We start from the raw sequence: 22816 nt of genomic DNA on the forward strand, positions 1-22816 counted from the left end.
TACGTACTGCTGGAAAAACGATGTTGTTATATCTGCTGTATTTTGGAAGATGGATTTGTGAAACAAATGGCAAATCGATTTCTACTGTCAACTCTAACATATAACACTAACTTGGCTGGCTTAGGGAGCTGAGGGAAATTACTCACGTGTTGTTAAGGTCAATTTACAACAATAAAGAAGTTTTTCTTTGTGGCTTTTCGCTTTAAGCATGAACAGGTGACCCGACGTGAGCCTCTGTATTCTAAAGGCAAGGCAGGACAGCAGTGAACCTTACTCTGATCGAGAATGAAGGCTGCATTGCTCTGCGCCACTTCGTAGCCCTGTTCGGCCAGCAGGAGGTACTGGATCACGGCGGCGTTGTAGTCGCCGTCTTTATAGCTGTTGTAGGCCATCATAAGCCTCTCGGACCAGCGGCCTCGTTCACAGACGTTCTTAAACAACTGTGAGAACAGGAGGAAAAAAAACCCGTAACAAAATAAGGAACATATGCCAGAAAATCAGTTTTGCACTTTGGCTATAAGTGACTGTGGGGCCACCTCTCTGCATCGCTGGTAGCTTTATCAAATACATACACAAGTCTGGGATTTTATTTGAAGTTTTCAGTTAGTCTTTAGAAGAGGTTTATAAAAATAGCAGTAAACAATTACGTATCACTACCCTCGCCAGGCACTGTTCTAGTGCTTGCTTTATGCACAGTAGGCGCAGAGTTTCCCTCAGAGCTCCCATGAGGTCATGGGGGCCACTCCATGAGGTAAGTCCTATTAAGGGCCCCGTTTCACAACCAAGGAAACTGAAGCACAGAGCAGTTTGGAAACTGTGCCAAGCATTCATCAAATGCCACTGTGAAGTGCCAGTTATGAAAGAGCTAAAAGGAAAAGTTCCCTTTGGGAGACAGCAGCATTCCCCTTTACAACATTCATTCAACACAGACTTTTTTGGTGTTGTTTCAGATGCTTTCTAGGTGCTAAAGAAACTGCAGACAACACCACCTGTCCTCATAGATGCGGATTCTAGTGGGGAGAGACACATGAGATAAAGAAGCGTGACAGTGACACACAGGCCCTGAGTCTTCCCTCAGTGTATCAAAACTAATAGGTTGAGTCTGTTTCTACTTGAGAAAAAATCATGCAAAAAAAGCAGAATTAAAACGACAGATTTTCCTCTTGAGAAAATTAATTTCCTGTGTATAAGTCAGTAGAAAAGCCCTTACCTCCACTGCAGTGTGACACGATCGCATCACACCTGTGCCGCTGGCGTGCATCTGGGCTAGGTTATAGAAAGCCAAGATATGGCCTCCCTGAGAAGCTAAATTAAAATACTTCAAGGCCTGTTTATAATCCCTCTTGACTCCAATGCCATCTGTAAGGAAAATCACACGAAAGGTCAGAAATAGTCTTAAAGAAGATTTAGCTGAAGCACCAGAGAAGCCTTAAATAATGAGTAAAATCAAATGAAATTCAGAATTCTTACTCAGGAAAGATGTGAATCCTACTAATGCAGATTAGTATATTATACAGATTAACATAATTTACAATGAAAAACAAGATGCACAATCATTGAATTGGGAGAATATTAATCAGCCAGAATGTGAGAGCTCTCATATATCACAGTGGCATCTGGTGGAAAATTAGTAATTTAGATGTCGGTGTACACAGCGTTTAATGCCAATGTTACTTACTATAGTACATAGAGCCAAGCTGCAGTTGCCCATCCACCCAGCCTTGTTCAGCAGCTTTCTGGAAATACTTTAGTGCCAGATCATAATTCTGTAGGAAAAGAGGTCACATGGTCACATGATGAGAAAACTCAAAAGGTTGATATACTCAGAAGTTAGTCATTCATTAAAAAGAGTTAAAAAAACACATATAAGATATTCTCAAAGAGCCATTAAAAAGACTACCTTCTAATTTTTTTATAATATGCAGATGGTAGTCTATGTCACAGAGGGGTTAATATATTTAAGACTGTGAACAATCTGTATGTTCACTCTCAGAAAGCCTACACAACGCTAGTTCTGGTTCTTTGGAGAAACCTTGGAACACAAGACCAGGACTTAAGAAACACTCTTATCTTTCCTATTAACCAACAAATCTTTTTTAAACTTCAATTTTTCTAACATTAAAAAAGGAAAATTATTTTCTCCTTATTCATTCTTTCCCTATGTAGCTTATCAAGCACTATCTGATTATTAGATTTCAAATATCGTAACTATCCTCAGAGAAAAATTAAAGCAAAGATCACTACTGAATTTTAGTGCCCTAAAATGACTAGAAGGAATCAACATGAGAACACACTACTGTCTTCTGTGCCAGGGAACACCTACAGATTGGAATCCTAAACCTAACTCTTCATTGCAGGCCCAAATTAAATACATTTTACTTGGAGAGATCATAGAGAAGAGGGCAGCAATGAGAATCTCGGGGCATCCAACATGAGGAAGTAGTACAGAAGAATGAGAAGCAATGGCCTAGGAAAACCAAGAGAACTTGCAGAATTCCAGGGAAGAAAGAGTTCAAGTGACATAGAACCAAAAAGTCAATAGGAGTTGACATTTGGGAAGTTACTGGTGACCTGCATAGAGCAGTTAAAAGAGGCAGAAGCCTGACTGCTGAGACCTGAAGAGTGAGAGGTGGCCACTAATATAGTTCATTGTTTGGAGAAACCTGGCTTTGTACTGACGGACTGGAGAGAAGAGAGGTAGTAGCTAGAAGGGCAAAGAATAGAACAAAAAGCTTTTGTCCTTCTAAATGGGAGGGACAAGCACTTTCTCAGGCTTGAGTGAAGAAGTAGGGAGGGAGAAGTCTTGGAGAGATGGAAGCATAGGTAGGGCAGACAGCACAGACAGAATGCGAACTAGCTTCACATCTTTAGTGGAAAGTGTCAGAGACAGAGCCATTCGAAGAAGGCAGTTAGTATGGAGGGTGCTGGGTACTCAGAGAACAGGAAAAGGTTCAGCTCTAGACATAAAGGAAGGATTTCAACCCGGCTGGAAGCTAGCTAGTTATACTTCCCTACCTCACCAGCTGACTGCTTGTTTAAGTCAGAATGTTAAGACTGAAAACTTACAACTTGAACTCCTCTCCCATAGAGGTAAGCCATTCCGAGTCCACTCTGTCCGACTGGGTTGCCCTGCAAACCAGAGACAAAAGAGGGAAAGGATTCATTAAAAAAAACAAAAAAAACCCCCCAAAAAACCCAAAAAAAACAGCCAAGAATAAATGACTACCAAAGAAATGAGTTACAAGCATATTCAAAAAATGTCTTTGCATTTTTTCAATTCAAAATTCTCCTTCCCAGCAGGCTAAATGTAATACTGACTTTCAGAGATTTGGGGGTCTTCAGTAATTTGCTGAAAAAGAGGAAACAGTACATTTATCTAGAATTAAATTTTGGTGACTTACCTTATGACCATCTGTTCCATGAGTTTATGATAGAACACATGACTAATGTAGTTCTTCTTCTTAAAATTAAAAGTAGGTCACTTTTTGGGTAGTTTTTCATTGGTAACCTCCCTCCCCAATAAAGAAGGAAGATGCCATGGTGGAAAGTCAACCACCATGTAAAACAGCAATATTGGGATCAGGTGGCAAAATACACTTAAGATTACTGGAGTGTCACAGAACAAAGATAATCATTGTTTTGAGACCTGAAAGAGAAAAATCTAAAATTCAACCTAAACTCGGATGGACAGGGGCATCTTTTAAAGGTGTCACAGCACTCCCTTGGGAAATACTCAACTGACATTTGGAACTGAAGTAGTATGTAGCTGGTGAGGAGATAAGCATACACAATGGAGGCATACAGGGTCTTAAATATTCATATGTAGTTTTCTCTGGGCCAAAGAAAGCCTAAGTTTTATATTTATGATTATCGAAAGTACCCAGTTATGTAAGTTTTAAACCTCAAGTTGCAAAACAAATAGGGCAAATTATAATAACTCTCAATTGCATTACTAAAATCAGTATTTCCCTGATGAGGAAACTTCTCAATGAAATTGAAACAGAGGCTTAATACTCAATAATTTGCCCCCCCCCCAAATAAATTACTTTTTACTGGAAAGTTTTTTTTTCTAGCCAGTCCATTCCCATGAATCACATTTACATAAGTGCTTTCAATAATTTGAGGCATGAGTTGGTTAAGACTAATCTTTCAGTATAATAGATTTATTAAAATAATAATAATATGGCACATATTTCAATACACTGAATCATGAGCTCTTACCATGTCAGCAGCTTTCTTAAAGTAGTGAAGAGCTGTCTCATTACTCTGTGGTACAATATCACTTCCCTCTGAATACATCTGGAAAACAGAGCCTAATTTTATTAAGCGCTATACCCCTCTCACCTATAATGTATTTCTATCTCATCTCATTCTGGTTTTTGTTAGATATCATGAAATCTTTGAACAGTTTAAAATTCCCCATATGACATTTTAGATTTAAAAGCAAAACCTTAAAAGTAAACATTATTATTATATCTTCTTTGCCATAACAAATTTGACTTTTTTACAAATGTGAATATATTAAAATCAGTTCACAGATCAATCTCAGGGGAGAAAACCTTTAACTCAAGGTGAATCTTTTCTCTCACTCTATCCCAGGGCAGTCAAATGGTTGTTGAGTTGCTTGGGGTCAGTGATTACACAAGAGAAAGGGGTGCTGTTGGCAATGCCCACTTCCCTCTCTCTTCCACCATGACTTCCCTCAGGGTAAGATACAGGGTAGGTCTTAAGTTCAGGAAAAGAAATAACTAAAAGGTTATTTAAAAAGGTTTCAAGCACTGAATGATTAGAGTACCAGGTACAGAACATGATAAAATGGCCAAGAGAAAGAAGAACAGAATGACTGAGACTGTTTTTTTCATCCACGTATACATTAAGAAAACGGAAATGGAAATCTTTTTTTGAGATAGGGTTAATTAGGAATTCAGAGCAAGAACTGAAAGGGCTAGAATGGAAAGTTCTTAAAGGCTTAACAAAAACAGATGGGGAATACTAATTTCGATGCTATAATAGTTGGGATGTCTACATGTACGGTTCTCAGGCCCCAAATAACTGGTTGTGATTATGTGGCAAATACTGATGAGATTTTTTTCTATTTGTAAGAACCTTTGTGACAGATTTATTCTACCTGAGCATCCTAACCTTAGGATTTGGTTATGGATGTAAATATCCACTGATGTATACTGTATTTGTTTTCAAAATAATGAAAAAGGAAGTTCTGAAACGGTGCCATGTCACATGGAATCTACTTGTTAGGTCTCCAGACTTCGGTGTTTCCTTGCTTAGAAAAGAACCACACTGACAGGTGAGTGATGGCTGTCACACGGAGGATGATTAAAGCCTGCAGACAAATGCTGACAAACTCTAGTGGCCTCTACTCAGCACGGAAGAAAACAGGCAATTATGACAGACTTAGCAAAAAAAAAAAAAACTGCACAGCAAAAAGAAAAAAATCCCTCATTATCGTGTATGATACACACAAAGTAGGAGCTCAGTGATAGCTAATTTCAACAGAAAATTAACATACTGATGAGGAAATGCTGTTTCCCTTATGTTACCTAAGAAAATGCCTCGAAATCACTTACCTTACCACAAGACACAATATCCTTGTATTGGAAATTTTATTTCCAGTTTATTTTTGGTAAACTGTAGATTGTAACTACAACATGTTTATTTTTTTTTAAAGATTTATGAAAAATAGAAAAAAATTTTATTTTATTTTTTTTTTATGTTATGTTAGTCACCATACAATACATCATTAGTTTTTGATGTAGTGTCCCATGATTCATTGTTTGCGTGTAACACCCAGTACTCCATGCAGTATGTGCCCTCATTAATACCCATCCCCCCACCCCTCTCCCCTCTAAAACCCTCAGTTTGTTTCTTGGCGTTCTTATTCTCTCATGGTTTGTCTCCCCCTCCAATTTCCCCCCCTTCATTTTTCCCTTCCTTCTCCTAATGTCCTCCATGCTATTCCTTATATTCCACATATAAGTGGAACCATATGATAATTGACTTTCTCTGCTTGACTTATTTCACTTAGCATAATCTTCCTCTAGTCCCATCCATGTTGATGCAAAAGTTGGGTATTCATCCTTTCTGATGGCTGAGTAATATTCCATTGTATATATGGACCACATCCTCTTTATCCATTCATCTGCTGAAGGGCATCTCGGCTCTTTCCACAGTTTGGTTATTGTGGACATTGCTGCTATGAACACTGTGGTGCATATGTCCCTTCTTTTCACTACATCTGTGTCTTTGGGGTAAATATCCAGTAGTGCAATTGCTGAATCATAGGGTAGCTCTATTTTTAATTTTTTGAGGCACCTCCACACTGTTTTCCAAAGTGGCTGTACCAACTTGCATTCCCATCAACAGTGTAAGAGAGTTCCCCTTTCTCCACAACCTCTCCAACATTTGTTGTTTCTTGCCTTGTCAATTTTTGCCATTCTAACTGGTGTAAGGTGGTATTTCAATGTGGTTTTGATTTGAATTTCCCTGATGGTTAATGATGATGAGTATTTTTTCATGTGTCTGTTAGCCATTTGTATGTCTTCTTTTAGAAAGTGTCTATTCATGTCTTCTCCCCATTTTTTGACTTATTTGTTTTTTGGGGGGTTGAGTTTGACAACATGTGCTTATTATGCAAACACCTCTTGCTATTATGTAATACATTCACAGAACATACAGTACCTTTCCCAAGAAGGCCATCGCATGTGAATTGCCAGCATTAGCTGCTAAATTGAAGTAGTCAAATGCTCTCTGTGAGAAAAGAATTTATTAAATAATTAGTTTTTACAGAATCTGCCTTTGGCTTTTAACCAAAATAATCATTTCGGAACATTTAAAAAATCTTGTAATATGGCAGTATCTCAGTTTAAATAGCAGTATGACATCTCTTGGTTGCTCAAGGTACCTACCCCTCTTCACGCCTAATCCATCACTGAATCCTCTAACTTTCACCACCAAATTCTGCTTGAATCCACCCATGATCCTCCACGACTACAATTCTAGGCTAAGCTACATTATCTCCCCCCGAACTTCTGGAACACTCCCCTCCTTGGTCTCCTGCCTTTAGTCTTCGGTCACCCAAAGCAACAGTTCAAAACACTTAATATGCTGGTCCTTACAGCCCCTTGAAGTCTTGCAGGGGCTATACTGGCGTGATCAGACACGGTTTACCTCAGTACTGTTCAGCTTGCTCTCTGCACTCTGGTCCTTCCTGCCTCAGGACCTACACACATACCACTCTTTCTGGCCTGGAATGATCTTACCTCCAGGCTCGACTTAAATGTCATCCATTTCTCCTCAGAGACAACTGCCACCTCCCACTTATTAACCTGTTACTGGACCCTTTCATTCTCCTTAATAACAACAATCACAATTTATTACATGTCTGTTGGTGTGATTATTTAAAAAAATACCTAATATTCTAGTTCTATTAAACTTGACGCTCTGTAAGGACAAAAAGACCAAAGCTATTTTGCCTGGCATTGTATTTTGAATGCCTAGCAGTGAATAGGCACATAGCAGGCACACGAACTATTGATGAATTAATGCAGTTATATACTGGGAACTCCTTTTATTCCTTTTGAGAAGCTGGTGAAAAAAGGCATTTCACAAGTAAGCAGCATACACCAAGGATATCCCAAAACTTGTATAAAAGGTATGCAGCAAACTTGTCATCCGGAATTATCTCACCTGACATTTTTATTAGCCAGTTCATCTGGCCTAATGACATACATTTGAATGACCTAAAGATAATGAAAGCAGTCAAAATGCCATCTGAATTAAAAAAAAACAAACCATGGGTATTTGGTATAGTTTTAAGTGACAAGTGTATTTTATGATCTACTTCTTAAAACTGATGAGATATGGAAATGAAATAACCTTAATCAGAATGTTTAACTGTTATGGCAGAATAACATTTATCAAGAACTCATTATGTGCTAGGCATCATCAGGTGCTGGGAATAAAGTGGCAAAGTCCGTGCTCTTTTGCAACTTAAGTTCTAGCAGAGGAAAAAACTTAATTACATAATTGGCAAATTTACAATGGGTAAGGGCCATAAATACACATTTTCAGAAATTTTAACTGTGGTACATGACCTATTCCTGGAGTGGGGTTAGGAGACTAGAGAAACATTTTAGGGGAAGAGATTGGAGATGAATTCTGGAGGATGAGTAGGAATTAGCTACATAAAGAAAGGAGGTGGGATAATATTCACTCTAGACAGAGGGACTAGCATTCCAGAAATACTGAGATAGTTTCTTCATATTTTCAAAGACCTGAGAAAAGGTAAATGTGCCTGTGACTCAGAAAGCAAGGGGCTGGTAAGGGAAACAGAGACTGGTACAAATCCTGGAAATCATGTTAAATAAAGGTTTTGGTTTTTAAGCAACTGATAATCATGGACCACTTGAGTTTTAAGCAAGGGAACCACAGAATTAGGTGTGTGGTTTACAAACATAGGCTACTGCTTAGGAAATGCAAGCAGGAGATGACTACAAGTGGCAGGTGTACTGACGGATACAAGGGAAGAGATGAGCAAGATTTAGGGCATAAAGCGCACAAAAGCTGGGTACAGATCTGACTGCTATAGTTGTATACTCCTAATTTCTCACAAACTCAACAATGACTTTTCCTCGGTTCCATGAAATTTTTTTTTTCAAAGATTTTATTTATTTATTCATGGGGGGGGGAGGGAGAATCAGGCTCCCCACGGAGCAGGGAGCCGGATGCGAGGCTTGATTCCAGGACCCTGGAATCATGACCTGAGCCAAAGGCAGACACGTAACCAACCGAGCCACCCAGGCACCCCTGAAATATTTTCTTTTTTTTTTTTTTTTAAAGATTTTATTTATTTACTTGACAGAGAGAGAGACAGCTAGAGAGGGAACACAAGCAGGGGCAGTGGGAGAGGGAGAAGCAGGCTTCCCGCGGAGCAGGGAGCCCGATGCGGGGCTTGATCCCAGGACCCTAGGATCATGACCTGAGCCGAAGGCAGACGCTTAACGACTGAGCCACCCAGGCGCCCAGCCCTGAAATATTTTCTAATAGGAGTTTTAAGACATACTTCTACTACATAACCATAGAAAACCAAGATACTGTGTATGTATTTTTGGCAATATTGAGAACTAGGTTTCAGAATTTAAAAAACCCTTCCCACAACTATGAGGTATAATCACATTTTTAGTCTTCAGTTTTCTCAGGGGTTAGATGGATCTTGAAAGATCATTTGTGATGATTGTCTAAGTAACATGAACTTGATATTGTCATTGATAAGAAATACATCTAGAGCACTGTTTCCTTCTACAACGTGAAGTACAAAGCCCTGGGAACAAGAAAGTTACCTGATGATTTTGTTCTACTCCACGCCCTCCATGCAGATGCAGTTGTCCCAGACCAACCTGAAAATTAACAAGAATGAGCAAAAGTAAATGGTAGCATCTGGTGTGTCATTAAATTAGACCAGTAAGAAATCATTTGGTCATAAAAAGGCTTCTCTTCAGAATTCAAAAAAGTGAAGACTTAAGTCTTAACTCCTGAAGATATTACTCTACTTAAACCTACAGTTTTTAAAAACTGAAAATGCCTGCTTTTAATTACAAGGTATCTTTCTGAAATAAAGATGAAATAAAGGCAATTTCAGGCAAACCAAAACTGAATTTGTCACCAATGAACTCACTCTGAAGGAAATACTAAAGGATTTTTTTTTTTTTTAAGATTTTATTTATTTATTTAACAGAGAGAGAGACAGCGAGAGAGGGAACACAAGCAGGGGGAGTGGGAGGGGGAGAAGCAGGCTTCCCGCCAAGCAGGGAGCCCGATGTGGGGCTCGATCCCAGGACCCTGGGATCATGACCTGAGCCGAAGGCAAACGCTTAACGACTGAGCCACCCAGCCCCCCTTAAAGGATGTTCTTTAGAAGGAAGGAAAATTATCCTGGGAAGCCTGGCAGTAAGAAATAAAGAGGAATGGAAAGTTAAACTTATAGGGGGAGCCTGGGTGGCTCAGTCGTTAAGCATCTGCCTTCGGCTCAGGTCATGATCCCAGGGTCCTGGGATCGAGCCCCACATCAGGCTCCCTGCTCCGCAGGAAGCCTGCTTCTCCCTCTCCCACTCCCCCTGCTTGTGTTCCCTCTCTCGCTGTCTCTCTGTCAAATAAATAAATAAAATCTTTAAAAAAAGAAAGTTAAACTTATGAATAAATCTAATTATATGGACTGTATACAAGAATAATATCTTGCAGGATCCAAAAATATATAGAATTATAACACATACAGAGTACTCTAAAGTTTGCATTGTCCAAGAAATGGTAAAAGTGCTCATTCATACTAGACTTTGATAAAAGAGTAGTAAAACGAAGTCCAACTATCACCTTAGTAGAGGGGAGGAGGTACAACACCAAAACACTGAAACCAAGAGAATGTAAGAAAAGAGACATAAAGAAGCATGGAAAAGCAAAATGAAAGAAAGCAAGCAACATAGAAAATGTAAACACAAATATTCAGTACTTTCAATTAAAAGACTGTCAGAATGGATAAAAAAAAAGTAAAAGTAGCCCGGTGATGCTTCCAAGAGACATACCTTAAACATAAGAGATGAATACAAAAGATAGAAAAGATATTCCATGTAAATACTAACCAAAAGAAAGTGGCATAGCTGGCTAGTACCAGACAAAGTACAATTTAAAGCAAAAAACATTTCTGGAGATAAAAGAGGACATTTCATGATATACAAGCTAGTTTAACAAAAAGATTAACAGTATTAAGTCTATATGCAATCTACATGGCCTAAAATACATAAATCAAAATTGATAGAAATACAAGAAGACAGAGACATATGCACACCAAGGGGGCAATTTAAACAATACTGTCTCAGCACTGGACAGAAAAAACAGACAAATTCAGTAAGGATTCACAAGATTTGAACAACAGGATTAAGAAACGTAACTCAATTGACACATAAAGAACACTATACCCAAAGACTGTAAAATTTATATTCTCTTTAGCACACGAAATTTGCCCAAACAATGGATCATAAAGCAAGTCTCAGGAAATCCCACACAAATGAAATCATACATAGCATATTCTTATTTTATTTAGATGCAGGCTCCCTGCTGAGCAGGGAGCCCAACATGGGGCTCGATCCCAGGACCCTGGGATCATGCCCTGAGCTGAAGGCAGACGCTTAACGGACTGAGCCACCCAGGCGCCCCAGGGAGAGGGAATCTTAAGGAGATTCTGCAATGAGCGTGAAGCCCGACACAGCGCTTGATCTCACAACCTGAGCAAAAACCAGGAGTCAGATGCTTAACTGACTGTGCCTCCCAGGTGCCCCATAGAGAGAATATTCTGATCACAGTGGATTAAGCTAGAAATCAACACAAAGGGTAAGTAATAAATCCCCCATTTATATGAAAACCAAGCAATGCACTTCTAAAATTACACATGGGTCAGAAGAAATCACAATGAATATTAGAGCTAAATATCATGAAAACTATGACAGCAGGGAAATGCATTCTATCACATATCAAGATCTATAAAGTTATAGAAATTTAAGACAGTACTGATGCACAAGATATGCAAGAGAATATGCACAGAGCATTATTTGCAATCGCCCAGATCTGGGAAGAGTAAAATGGGTAAATAAGCTGTGGGATTTTTATACAATGAAATACTACAGGGCAATGTAAATGAATGAATTTGAGCTACATGAAAACACATGGATTGATTTCATAAACATAATGCTGAGCAAAAGAAGCTGATAGCAAAAAATGCTGTATGATTTTTTTTTTTAATGTAAAATTCAAAACCAGGCCAAACTGATCCATAGTGTTAGAAGTCAGCTCAGAGGGGAACCCACTGGGCGGGCGGGGGCCGCTGCTGGGATGCTAGCTATGCTTCACAGGAGGCTCACCTGGTGCTCAATCAGGGGGCTGGAGGCTTCCGATTTATATACTTTTCTGTATTAAGGTTGCAATTCAAGTAGTAAAAAGAACAAAATGATATACTATGCCACATATGGATTTTTTTAGCTTGAGTTTTCCACTGAATACACTAAAGTCAGCTTTCCATAGTAAGTAGTATTCTACATAATTTTCAATGGTTGCATAAAATTCCATACATGGAAGTGTCATAATTGAGCTAAATAATTCCCTATTTTGGGGCTTTTAGATAGTTTTGAATTTTAACTGGCCTCTGATGTAAAAGACAGATGTTTAATTAGACAAGATAACTTTATTAAAATTTCTATGAGCTAAGATTTGGATCTTTCACTACAGTTTTTTTTTTTTTTTTAATCATAAGATTCCCTTCTGTTAAGTCTTAAAATCAATTGTTCTCAAAAAGTATCTAATACTCATGTCTCTATGTGTCTAAATCAGAAAAGACCTGTAAACTGCATAGAAAAAAAGGGAAATGTTGAAGTCCTCTTTTTTATTTCAGGATTATCAAATAACCCATGAAATAACAAATTATACACGGTACTTTGATGGATATACCATTACAATTTACATTGAACAAGGTTACTTCTGTCCTTGACCTTGAGGAAATTATGGTCTAAGATGAGCAAAGGAAACATGAACAGTAAATGGCTCTGAAGGGCATCTGAAATTCCAAATGTTCCAGAGACTTTTTGTTGAAAGAAAGTGGCAGTTTTCATCTTTGGTGACTCCAATAAGAGCCTTCATCATCAAGACACTGCTCTGTTCAAGCAGTGGTTTCCACCCATGGTGCAATCGCCTGGCCAGCTTCTATGAACTATCAATGCCTAGCCTACATCCTCGATGCATCCAAATGGAAATGTCTTGACAGTATGAGACTCCTGGTACTTTTAAAAATAATGCTACTCAGGTGATTCTAATATGTAGTTAATAATGGCTCAGAGCAATGGAAATGTTTCTTATGGATGTAAGTGCTTGCCCCACGACTGTTACAACGCAGTGACAAACACCATGAGATGTTAAACACATACCTGTGCTTGTACATCACCTTTTTCTGCTAGGAACTGATAGTATTGAATCAAATCTTCTTCCAGCATTCCACTATTCATTCCTGGATTTTCCACCTCGTCAGGCAGCCGTATTCTCTGTACTACTGAGCCTCCTGTCAGCGAGATATCACTAGCAACTAAACAGGGCGATGAAGTAATAACATGGAGGAAGGTCAGAAGGATTGTTCCACAGAAGGAAGTAGAATTTCAGCTGCCAAACACTTACAGACACTATGCTAACAGTAATCTATAGATTACAAAATAGTAATCTATACAGACCCAGCGTTTTCCATAAAATATTTAGTAAGTGGAATCCAAAGTGTACACGTACCCGTGCGCACGTGCGTGCACACACACACACACACACACACACACAAAGGAGATCTTAGTCAACTAGTGTAAAGATCATTCCACTTAAGAGTCATCATGATTATTTCAAGCAGTACAACAAAAACAGACGTATTTGAAGTTAATTCCATTCTGTTTTCTGTTTCTTCTGATAAGGTGAAAGGCAAAAAAAATAGATACCATGATTGGCAACAAGACGATAGTGAGTCAGTGCCGATTCGCAACTCTGGAGGACTCCGATGCCAGCCCAGTACCGATAACCCTGTGAGACAAGCTCCAGTGAGAAGACTGCAGGTTCACACGCTTCACTGGCATTCTTGTCGGAATGAATGAAGCCACCCGCGCTCAGGACGTACTTCTGCAGTCCCTTGATCCCAGTATATTACCACCTCGTTTATCCTGAGTTTTAGGTTCTGAGGTAATTTATTCAGCAACCCCAAAAACCAGACTATAGGTAAGAACTAGGAAATAATGAAGTTCCCAAAGAAATCAAAATAGATGCCGTAACTTTATGGATGAAATGTGCACATCTCACGTGTAAGAGAAAATTACTTAGGTTCTTGCTTAGAATACATTCTAATCTTATTTTAAACCTGATTTTAACAAAAATGGGTTAATCTACCAAACGAGGAAAGAAGCAACAAATGAGCAAAATAGGGAAGATGAGAGACTACTAGGAGCAGGCACAGTAACATGAGCAAAAAATGATTTCAGATTGAGGAGGAAGATAGCTAACTATAAAGAACAGAACAAAAAAAGGTAGAGCTCTCTTGAGTCATTCAGCACAGACTTAAATAACTTTATAATCTTTAACAATCCTTAGGGCACTACTGTATAATAACGTCTATAATATTTAATGTTCTTATTCTGTAGTCACTATTTAAGAAGATTGGTAAATAAAAAAAAAGATATTGGTCAGAAATATTTAACATACTTTTTAAAAAATTTTTTTTAAATTTTATTTTATTATGTTAATCACCATACATTACATCATTAGTTTTTGATGTAGTGTTCCATGATTCATTGTTTGCATATAACACCCAGTGCTCCATTCAGTACATGCCATCTTTAATACCCATCACCAGGCTAACCCATCCCCCCACCCCCTCCCCTCTAGAACCCTCAGTTTGTTTCTCAGAGTCCATAGTTTCTCATGGTTTGTCTCCCCCTCCAATTTCCCCCCCTTCATTTTTCCCTTCCTACTATCTTTTTCTTTCTTTTTTTTTTTTTAACATATACTGTATTATTTGTTTCAGAGGTACAGGTCTGTGCTTCATCAGTCTTACACAATTCACAGCGCTCACCACAGCACATACCCTCCCCAATGTAACATACTTTTGCCATATAAAAATATGCTTTAAATTTCTGGAAAATTCATCTAAAAGGAACTTTTCATTTACTGTTTGAGGAATAAATGTTACCTACCATAGACGAAAAAAGCCAATGGGAAAAAAACCTTCAAAATTAGTGAGGAATGTTTCAGAAAGTTGGAGCAACATCCTTGTTTTTCACTGGCTTAACCTACTTCAGCAGTTTACGTCTGTACAGATGAGGTCCAAGTTCCTTGGCGTGACATACAGTCCATTTACGTGATTCCTGATAAGTTTCCTGATGTTCTACTCTCCAGCCACACTAAAGAGCCTGTATTTTCTTGCAAGCACCACATTCCCTCATCACTGTCCTTCTGCATATATTGCTCCTGTTGTCTGAATGCCCTTCCACTTCTATTCATACTCACTGCTATTTATCCCTCAAGAATTACTTTAGTTACTTCTTTCCTCAGAAGTATCTCCTTTAACCTCTCCTTCCAACACCAGTGGGTGTTAAGTGCCTTTCTAGCTGATTCCTGTAACAATCTCCTTATTTGTATAAATTTAAATGTAAAACATAAATCAATTTTCAATGTAAAATCTGTGATAACCGAAGAAATGATTTTGACAAACATTTCCAACTTACGGAAAATAAAAAAGAGCCATTTATCACAAGGGCAATCAGCCAAAGTCATCATTTTAAAGAAAAACTGTGGACTGTGCAAATTTTCATCCATGTGTAGATGCAAGTGTTGTACCCATTAACAAGAATTTGAAGAATGTTCAACTGAATATTTGATCTTCATGAATATAAGTGCACCTCATTCATGAAAGCTAGAAAAGCTATGGCCCCTCATGAACCAAAAATTCTGCTCCTCAATGTTACTAAAGTCTTACTTACCAAAACCATGTGCGCTATTAGGTTGCCCCCGAGAGCTCCAAAAGTATAATATACGAGGGCCTGGGAAAGAACAAAATATGCTTAAGTGAACACAGGCACACACTGACCCAATTTAAATGGTAGTATACAATAAAATTTTAATAATATTACCTTTGCCTGACTTGAATTAACACCAAGTCCAGAGGCATAGAGAAAGCCAAGAGCCTGAAATAAAATGATAAAAGTAAGAATTCTTCCCTAGTGGAAGTTTATCCACAGACATAGTTTTATGAACAATGAAAAGATGCAAGAATCTTTAGATCTTGAAAGACTTGAACAATCCAAGTATGTACAACTGTGGTTAATTAAGGAGCCTCAGAAATGCATTCAAGGTTTTACAAATTACACAATGAAATACAACTAAACAAATCAAAAAGTTTAGCTTGAAGATTAAAGACAGGCTTAATAAAATATTAATTACAAAACCAAAGCTGAACACACTTAAGCATGGCTTTTCCTTTATCTTGATCAACAGCAATTATGAGAACCAAAAAACCCCTATATCATCACATCAACGCATTACCTATCAAAGGAGAATACACAATGAAAATAGTAAGAGGCTACCAAGATAAACATCCTAGCAATAAAAAGGGGCGGCAAGGGTCATGTTGAAGGGGCAACAGAGGAAGGTCACTTTACAATGCTGAAGCACACACAATTTTTCATTACAAAAACCCCCAAAACAAAAAACTACAACCAAGCAAACAATACATTGATAAGGTTCTACCTTTGCCCACTGAGGACCATCCTTGAAGACATGAAAGTAAAAGCTAAAGTCAGAAAGGCAGGTGTATCATGTGCCAGCATTCATCAAAATCCATGAGCTCTTCTACATTTCCCAGCCACTCCCCATCCCCGCCCCACCCCCTCCCCGCCCTTGTACTTGGGTAGGGTCACGTGTTTAGGATGTGGCAAAGAGAGATGCAAGCCATTTTTAGGCCTGGCCATTAAAAACTTTACAGAAGGGGCGCCTGGGTGGCTCAGTTGTTAAGTGTCTGCCTTCGGCTCAGGTCACAATCCCGGGGTCCTGGGATCGAGCCCCACATTGGGCTCCCTGCTTGGCGGGAAGCCTACTTCTCCCTCCCCCACTCCCCCTGCTTGTGTTCCCTCTCTCTCTGTGTCTCTGTCAAATAAATAAATAAAATCTTCAAAAAAAAAAAACAACAAACTTTATAGAAAATCCTCCAGCCCTCTCTTCTCCCTTCATGATGGCTCGAAAGCCCCATGTTTCAGATGGTACAGCTATGTGGCAGAAGTGGCCCTTGACTGAGTCAGCACTGGGAAGAGAGTGACATAGGCAGGGGAACCGCATCGACCCTGGTGTGAACAAGGAGTAACTCTTTGTAGTGTTGAGCCAGTGTGATCCTGGGGCTATGTCTGTTACATCAGCTAGAATTAATTACCATGGAGAGAGCGCTTTGCAATATGCCATATAAAGCACTATGGCACTGTGGGGTGCTATTACTAGAGGGGAACGATGCCTGAGAAGTACAACCGTTCTTCTTTTTTTTTTTTTTTAAAGATTTTATTTATTTATTTGAGAGAGAGAGAATGAGAGAGAGAGAACACATGAGAGGGGATAGGGTCAGAGGACGAAGCAGACTCCCTGCCGAGCAGGGAGCCCGATGCGGGACTCGATCCAGGGACTCCAGGATCATGACCTGAGCCGAAGGCAGTCGCTTAACCAACTGAGCCACCCAGGCGCCCTACAACCGTTCTTGGAGCCAAATGTGTCTGCAGAATAAAGAATGTGTGTGTGAATTTATAAAATCTGACTTACACAAAGAAGGGGAAAAAAGCTTTGAAAACAAAGGGGGAACAATTAAGATATAACCTGTTTATAAATTAAACCAAAACTGTGTAAGAGTTGCAGACTGGGTAGATATTCAGTCCTATAGAAAACAATGGTCACGGGGCATGTGGGTGGCTCAGTCGTTAAGCGTCTGCCTTGGGCTCAGGTCATGATCCCGGGGTCCTGGGATCGAGCCCCGCATCGGGCTCCTTGCTTGGCGGGGAGCCTGCTTCTCCCTCTCCCACTCCCCCTGCTCATGTTCCTGCTCTTGCTATCTCTCTGTCAAATAAATAAATAGAATCTTTAAAAAAAAAAATGGTCACAATTCCTGTTATTGTTTAAACAGTCTAAAAACAGACTTCCGCTAACCGTGACTAGAAATTTTATATTTAAGCAAATCCCACACCTCCGATAAACCTGAATTACTGAGAGCACTTAAAAATAAATGTGGTGGCCTCCTAAATCCAGGTGTCAATCTTACTATTACCCATGCGAAATCAAGCAGAGAATATTTATCAATTGGTGTGATGTGATATGGGATGCAGAACATCCCCCTATAAGGCTGTCTGAGCCAAAAATACTTGACTTTAGTTCATCAGCCTTTAGCTGTGATATCCTCTATGGGAAATACAGATGATGAAGACCCCAAATAAAGGACAAAAGGAAGAAGCAAACAGACAAACTAAGAAGGCCATTTTGCAGAACTGGCCCTATCTCGGGCACAGACAAGAAAGAAAGGCAGGGACTCTGCTAGCATTAACGACCAAACAGAAGGTGTAGTCTTGGACTGGATAGTGCTTTGGACAAAACAGGGATAAAGGAAATGTTTTGGTTCTACGCCTTATGAAGACAGTCTGGATGTTACATCTACTGGACTGGAATGATGAGGGCTATTTATCGAAAGAGCAAGGAAGGGAACAGTAGACAGTGACATCTCATTTTAATAAGAAGTTCACACGTATAAATACACAAAGAGAAAGGTCAAGAAGGGTGTGCATGCATTAACATGTTACCAACGTTCAGGTCTGTGTGGTACAGATACGATGTTTTCTTTCTTAGTTTTTTTTTTTTTGTATTTCTAGTTTCTTATAATGAACATGTACTGCTTCTGTAATAAAATATATTTTTTAAAAAAACACCAAGATTACCAAAAGCTGGAGCATCTGAACTTTGGAAAAAAGGCAATGGGGAGTGATTTCAGATAAAAAAATAATTACCTTTATGTTTCATTCTGTACAGATTGAATTTGGAAAACTACAAGTATAATTGTGGTAAGATGCAGCTGCAAAAATGCCTTAGGTGACCACAGGTGTTCTCACCCTGAGGAAGAAGACTGTCTGAGAAGATTGGTAAAATGATCTGCCACAGGATTAGTATTTAAAGCCATTTTACCTTCCAGCCTTACTTGTTCAGGGAAGGCAGAGCATAAAGAGTAAAGTACTGTGAAAATAAACAAGTGCTGTGTGCCAAGAGATTCTGCAATGAAAGTACACTTACAGTTTGTCCCTTAGGAGAGCCTTCTTCAGTCAGTTTCTCAAACATCTCTTTAGCTGCCTGGATATTCTGTGTCAGGTAATCACCAAATAAAAGAGCATATGACACTCTCTCCACGGCCTTGGTATGATTCATGCCTGCTGCCTTTTGAAGATACCGATATGCTCTTTAAACATAAGCAATTAAAACAAAAACAAACACATTAGCAATATTTTGGAACTCCCATTAAAATTTTTACAGAATCTGGGGTGCCTGGCTGGCTCAGTTCGAAAAGCGTGTGACTCTTGATCTCGGGGTCGTGAGTTTGAACCCCACTTTGGGTGTAGAGATTACTTAAATAAAAAAAAAAACTTAAAATAATTTTTGTTTTTTTTTCTTTTACAAAATCTACTAAAATGCAGAATAAATAATTTTCTTATTCTACAGAATCCCTCTGATATTTGATTTCCACTAAATTATGTTACTTATATATGTAGAAAACATTCTGGGCTACTTTTCTTTTTATGTAAGGTACCAGTTCTGTTATTCCAATATTTTAGAACAGTCTAAGAATGAGAGAGAATTATAATAATGTAGTATCTAATAAATAATCCAATGATAACCACTGCAATTTTCTTTTAAAATCTTTGCACAGACTATAACAAAAGTCAGCTGAAATTAAGGGACATAAAATGTTAAAAGACAGTCAACTGAATTTTATGTTCTTTCCAAATTCCTAAATTCTAGTGTTTGTCTGCAAGATAATTACAAAGCAAAAACAAAAAAACACCTGACAACAATTCCTTTTGTTTTATGTCATTTTGAATTCTGAATAGTACACATATTCTTGGCTCTTAGAAACTATTATAAATTTTAATTATTTCCATTTTGCTTATTGTTCATTCTTGTGATGAGTATTTATAATCTTTTTAGCCCGAAGAGCTGAAATCCGATAGAAGTAATGCCCCAAAGTCTATAGATCATATCAGGTTTTCTTATAATACAGCCTAAAAAAATCCTCTGTCTTCGGCAGTGCACTTAAACAAGTACTAAGTGCTTTTTATCTCAGTAATGGCCTATGTCAGGGGAAGAATGGACTGGCAGTGCTACCTACTCTCTTTTCTGGCTTTTCTTGTTGCTTCCGTTGAGGATTTTCATCCCTGTCTGGTACATCATTTCCGCTTCCTGCATCTGCCGCCGTTTGGTGGCTTCTTCTTCAGCTAAAAAGAAAATGTCAGATGCTTTTAAATCGATTTTAATTTTAAACCAATTATTTATTAAACATCAATATATATTCTTTCTTCTGGGTAGTTACCAATACACTGATATGTCACTATTTCCCAGTCTGATTTTAAGGACACATGCTTTTATGTGTGGCCTTATCTGACTAAAGTTAAGACTTTTTTAAAAAACAATAAAACTCATTAAAATCACTTCCTTGTAAAGAAAGCTGTATCAACCTGTTTTTGGAAAGTGCTTTTCTGCTAGTACTTCTAAAACTTTTTATATAAGTCAACTAAAATTCCAGTAGAGCCTTATGATTATATGCCAAGGTGAGCTAAAATTGAAGAAGAGAACAATAAAAAAACGTGGCTATTACGGAGGGCACGTACTGCATGGAGCACTAGGTGTTATACGAAAACAATGGATCATGGATCACCACATCAAAAACCAATGATGTATTGTATGGTGACTAACATAATAAAATTAAAAAAAAAAAAAAACAATAGTTAGGGGTGCCTGAGTGGCTCAGCTGTTAAGCGTCTGCCTTTGCCTCAGGTCATGATCCCAGGGTCCTGGGATCAAGCCCCGCATCGGGCTCCCTGCTCAGCGGGAAGCCTGGTTCTCCCTCTCCCACTCCCCCTGCTTGTGTTCCCTCTCTTGCTATGTCTGTCAAATAAATAAATAAAAAATCTTTAAAAACAAAACAAAACAAAAAAATAGTAGAAAAAATACTGTTGTAGTCAAAGGACACTTTAGCCTCACCAGAAAGGCTGTGTCTTTACAAGGAGAGAATATGTGACTAATTACATAACGAAAAATTAGTTGAAAAAAAGGATTTTTATTAAATATAGATTTTGATTTAATAGTCAAATTCTGTTTTTTCCTATGTACTGATACAACACTGAAAATCATAGCATTAGATTTCCCCAAAATTATTTTGCTACTATTAGAAAGCATTTTAACAGAAATCTAAAACTCATCAAGAGACATTTGAATATTTCATTAGGAGTTATTTATAGAAATAGAAGTAACTTCTTCTTGTAATATAAAAACAAAATTTGATGTATTAAACAGGAGTACCTAATTGTACTGGCCCACATCCAAAGATGGACTATATCTGACTATCTCTAAGGAATGCCTAAATATTCTATCAGAGCCATTATTTTGAAAATGTCATCTGGTATCAAAAGAGGTATGTTCAAGATTTTCTTTGTTCTTTAACAGAAAGTTCTTCCCAAAAACATAGCTTGCCTTCAGAGGCAAAACTGACATTAACATTTAGGGCAGTTAAATATACTGTATCTGTCAAATATTACCTTAGCACAGCACATTTCACTCAAAGTATTTTAGGAAAAGTTTTCAATTAGCAATAATCGCACCTCGGATAAACCTCATTGGTTACGATACTGCCACTGTGCAAAGCTCACTCAAAGTATTTTAAAAATGGAATATTATGCAGCCATCAAAAGGAATGAGATCTTGCCATTTGCAACGACGTGGATGGAACTGGAGGGTATTATACTGAGCGAAATAAGTCAAACAGAGAAAGACATGTATCATATGACCTCACTGATATGAGGAATTCTTAATCTCAGAAAAAAAAGGGGGGGTTGTTGGGGGGGGGGGGGGGGGGGGAGGGATGGGGTGACTGGGTGATAGACACTAGGGAGGGTATGTGCTCTGGTAAGCGCTGTGAATTGTGCAAGACTGTTGAATCTCAGATCTGTACCTATGAAACAAATAATGCAATATATGTTAAGAAAAAAAAAAAGAAGAAGATAGCAGGAGGGGAAGAATGAAGGGGGGGAAATCGGAGGGGTAGACGAACCATGAGAGACGATGGACTCTGAAAAACAAACTGAGGGTTCTAGAGGGGAGGGGGGTGGGAGGACGGGTTAGCCTGGTGATGGGTATTAAAGAGGGCACGTTCTGCATGGAGCACTAGGTGTTATGCACAAACAATGAATCATGGAACACTACATCTAAAACTATGATGTAATGTATGGGGATTAACATAACAATAAAAAAATTAAAAAAAAAGGTATTATCTATTTTTCTTCTAAGTACTATTAATTAACCTCAGCATAATGTTCTGTTTTTATTGCCAAAAAATGTTTTACATTAATTAATTTAGCAGCCTGCCTGAGGGTTTGCAGAACAATCTCTGCACACCAACAGAAAATCATCTCTAAATAAAACACGAGTGTGATAAACTGGCCAAGTGATAGCCTGGAAGTGAGTATACTGCATGCTTCCTGCTCTTAAGTCCATTCTTTAAGACTATATCTGTATCATTGACGGGGACCACTTCTGACCAAGGTGGGGAAAGGATGGCTAGAAAAAGGCCTTAAAAATGTTGTCTGAGACATAAAGCAATGTGGACATGCCTCCTACTGAGCAATACTTACTTTCACAAAAGCCCCACTTTTCATCTGCCTTGTAGTCATAGGTTGTAGCACACCACAATCTACCATCTTCCCTCCCATCTGATGTACATTCGTCATACTCCTTATCCAGGAACAGAAAAGGGAAGTGGCAGGGCTCCCCATGTGCTGTGCCTTCAATGGCGGTCAGAGCTGAAAAGAAAAGAAAAAACTCTAAACATGAATAGCACCTCTGGTATCCATGGATTTAATACTGTCAATTCTAATGATCAGAATTTGAAGACAAAAATACATGATTTGAAATGGGGAACATGAAAGAGTCAGCATCAATTTTCTTTAGGATGACT

General features: G+C 38.5%; 1 protein-coding gene and 1 pseudogene across 1 annotated transcript in view; both read right to left on the reverse strand.

The window, feature by feature from the left end:
* SEL1L (SEL1L adaptor subunit of ERAD E3 ubiquitin ligase) overlaps window positions 1-22816 on the reverse strand; it is a 53619-nt gene that overhangs the window by 8115 nt on the left and 22688 nt on the right. The window contains exons 4-17 of the mRNA XM_032405709.1: window positions 22494-22661; window positions 19976-20081; window positions 18886-19048; window positions 15708-15761; window positions 15558-15617; window positions 13527-13608; window positions 12981-13135; window positions 9357-9413; window positions 6697-6765; window positions 4222-4299; window positions 3067-3129; window positions 1679-1766; window positions 1211-1359; window positions 275-440 (exon numbers count right to left, since the gene is read on the reverse strand). Coding sequence (XP_032261600.1) covers window positions 275-440; window positions 1211-1359; window positions 1679-1766; window positions 3067-3129; window positions 4222-4299; window positions 6697-6765; window positions 9357-9413; window positions 12981-13135; window positions 13527-13608; window positions 15558-15617; window positions 15708-15761; window positions 18886-19048; window positions 19976-20081; window positions 22494-22661 — 1458 coding nt within the window. The remainder of the gene's footprint in view (window positions 1-274; window positions 441-1210; window positions 1360-1678; window positions 1767-3066; window positions 3130-4221; window positions 4300-6696; window positions 6766-9356; window positions 9414-12980; window positions 13136-13526; window positions 13609-15557; window positions 15618-15707; window positions 15762-18885; window positions 19049-19975; window positions 20082-22493; window positions 22662-22816) is intronic.
* On the reverse strand, window positions 21379-21509 carry LOC116633453 (annotated as a pseudogene).

This window comes from Phoca vitulina, unplaced genomic scaffold (assembly GCF_004348235.1).
Source record: "Phoca vitulina isolate PV1807 unplaced genomic scaffold, GSC_HSeal_1.0 scaffold7, whole genome shotgun sequence".
Lineage (NCBI taxonomy): Eukaryota > Metazoa > Chordata > Mammalia > Carnivora > Phocidae > Phoca > Phoca vitulina.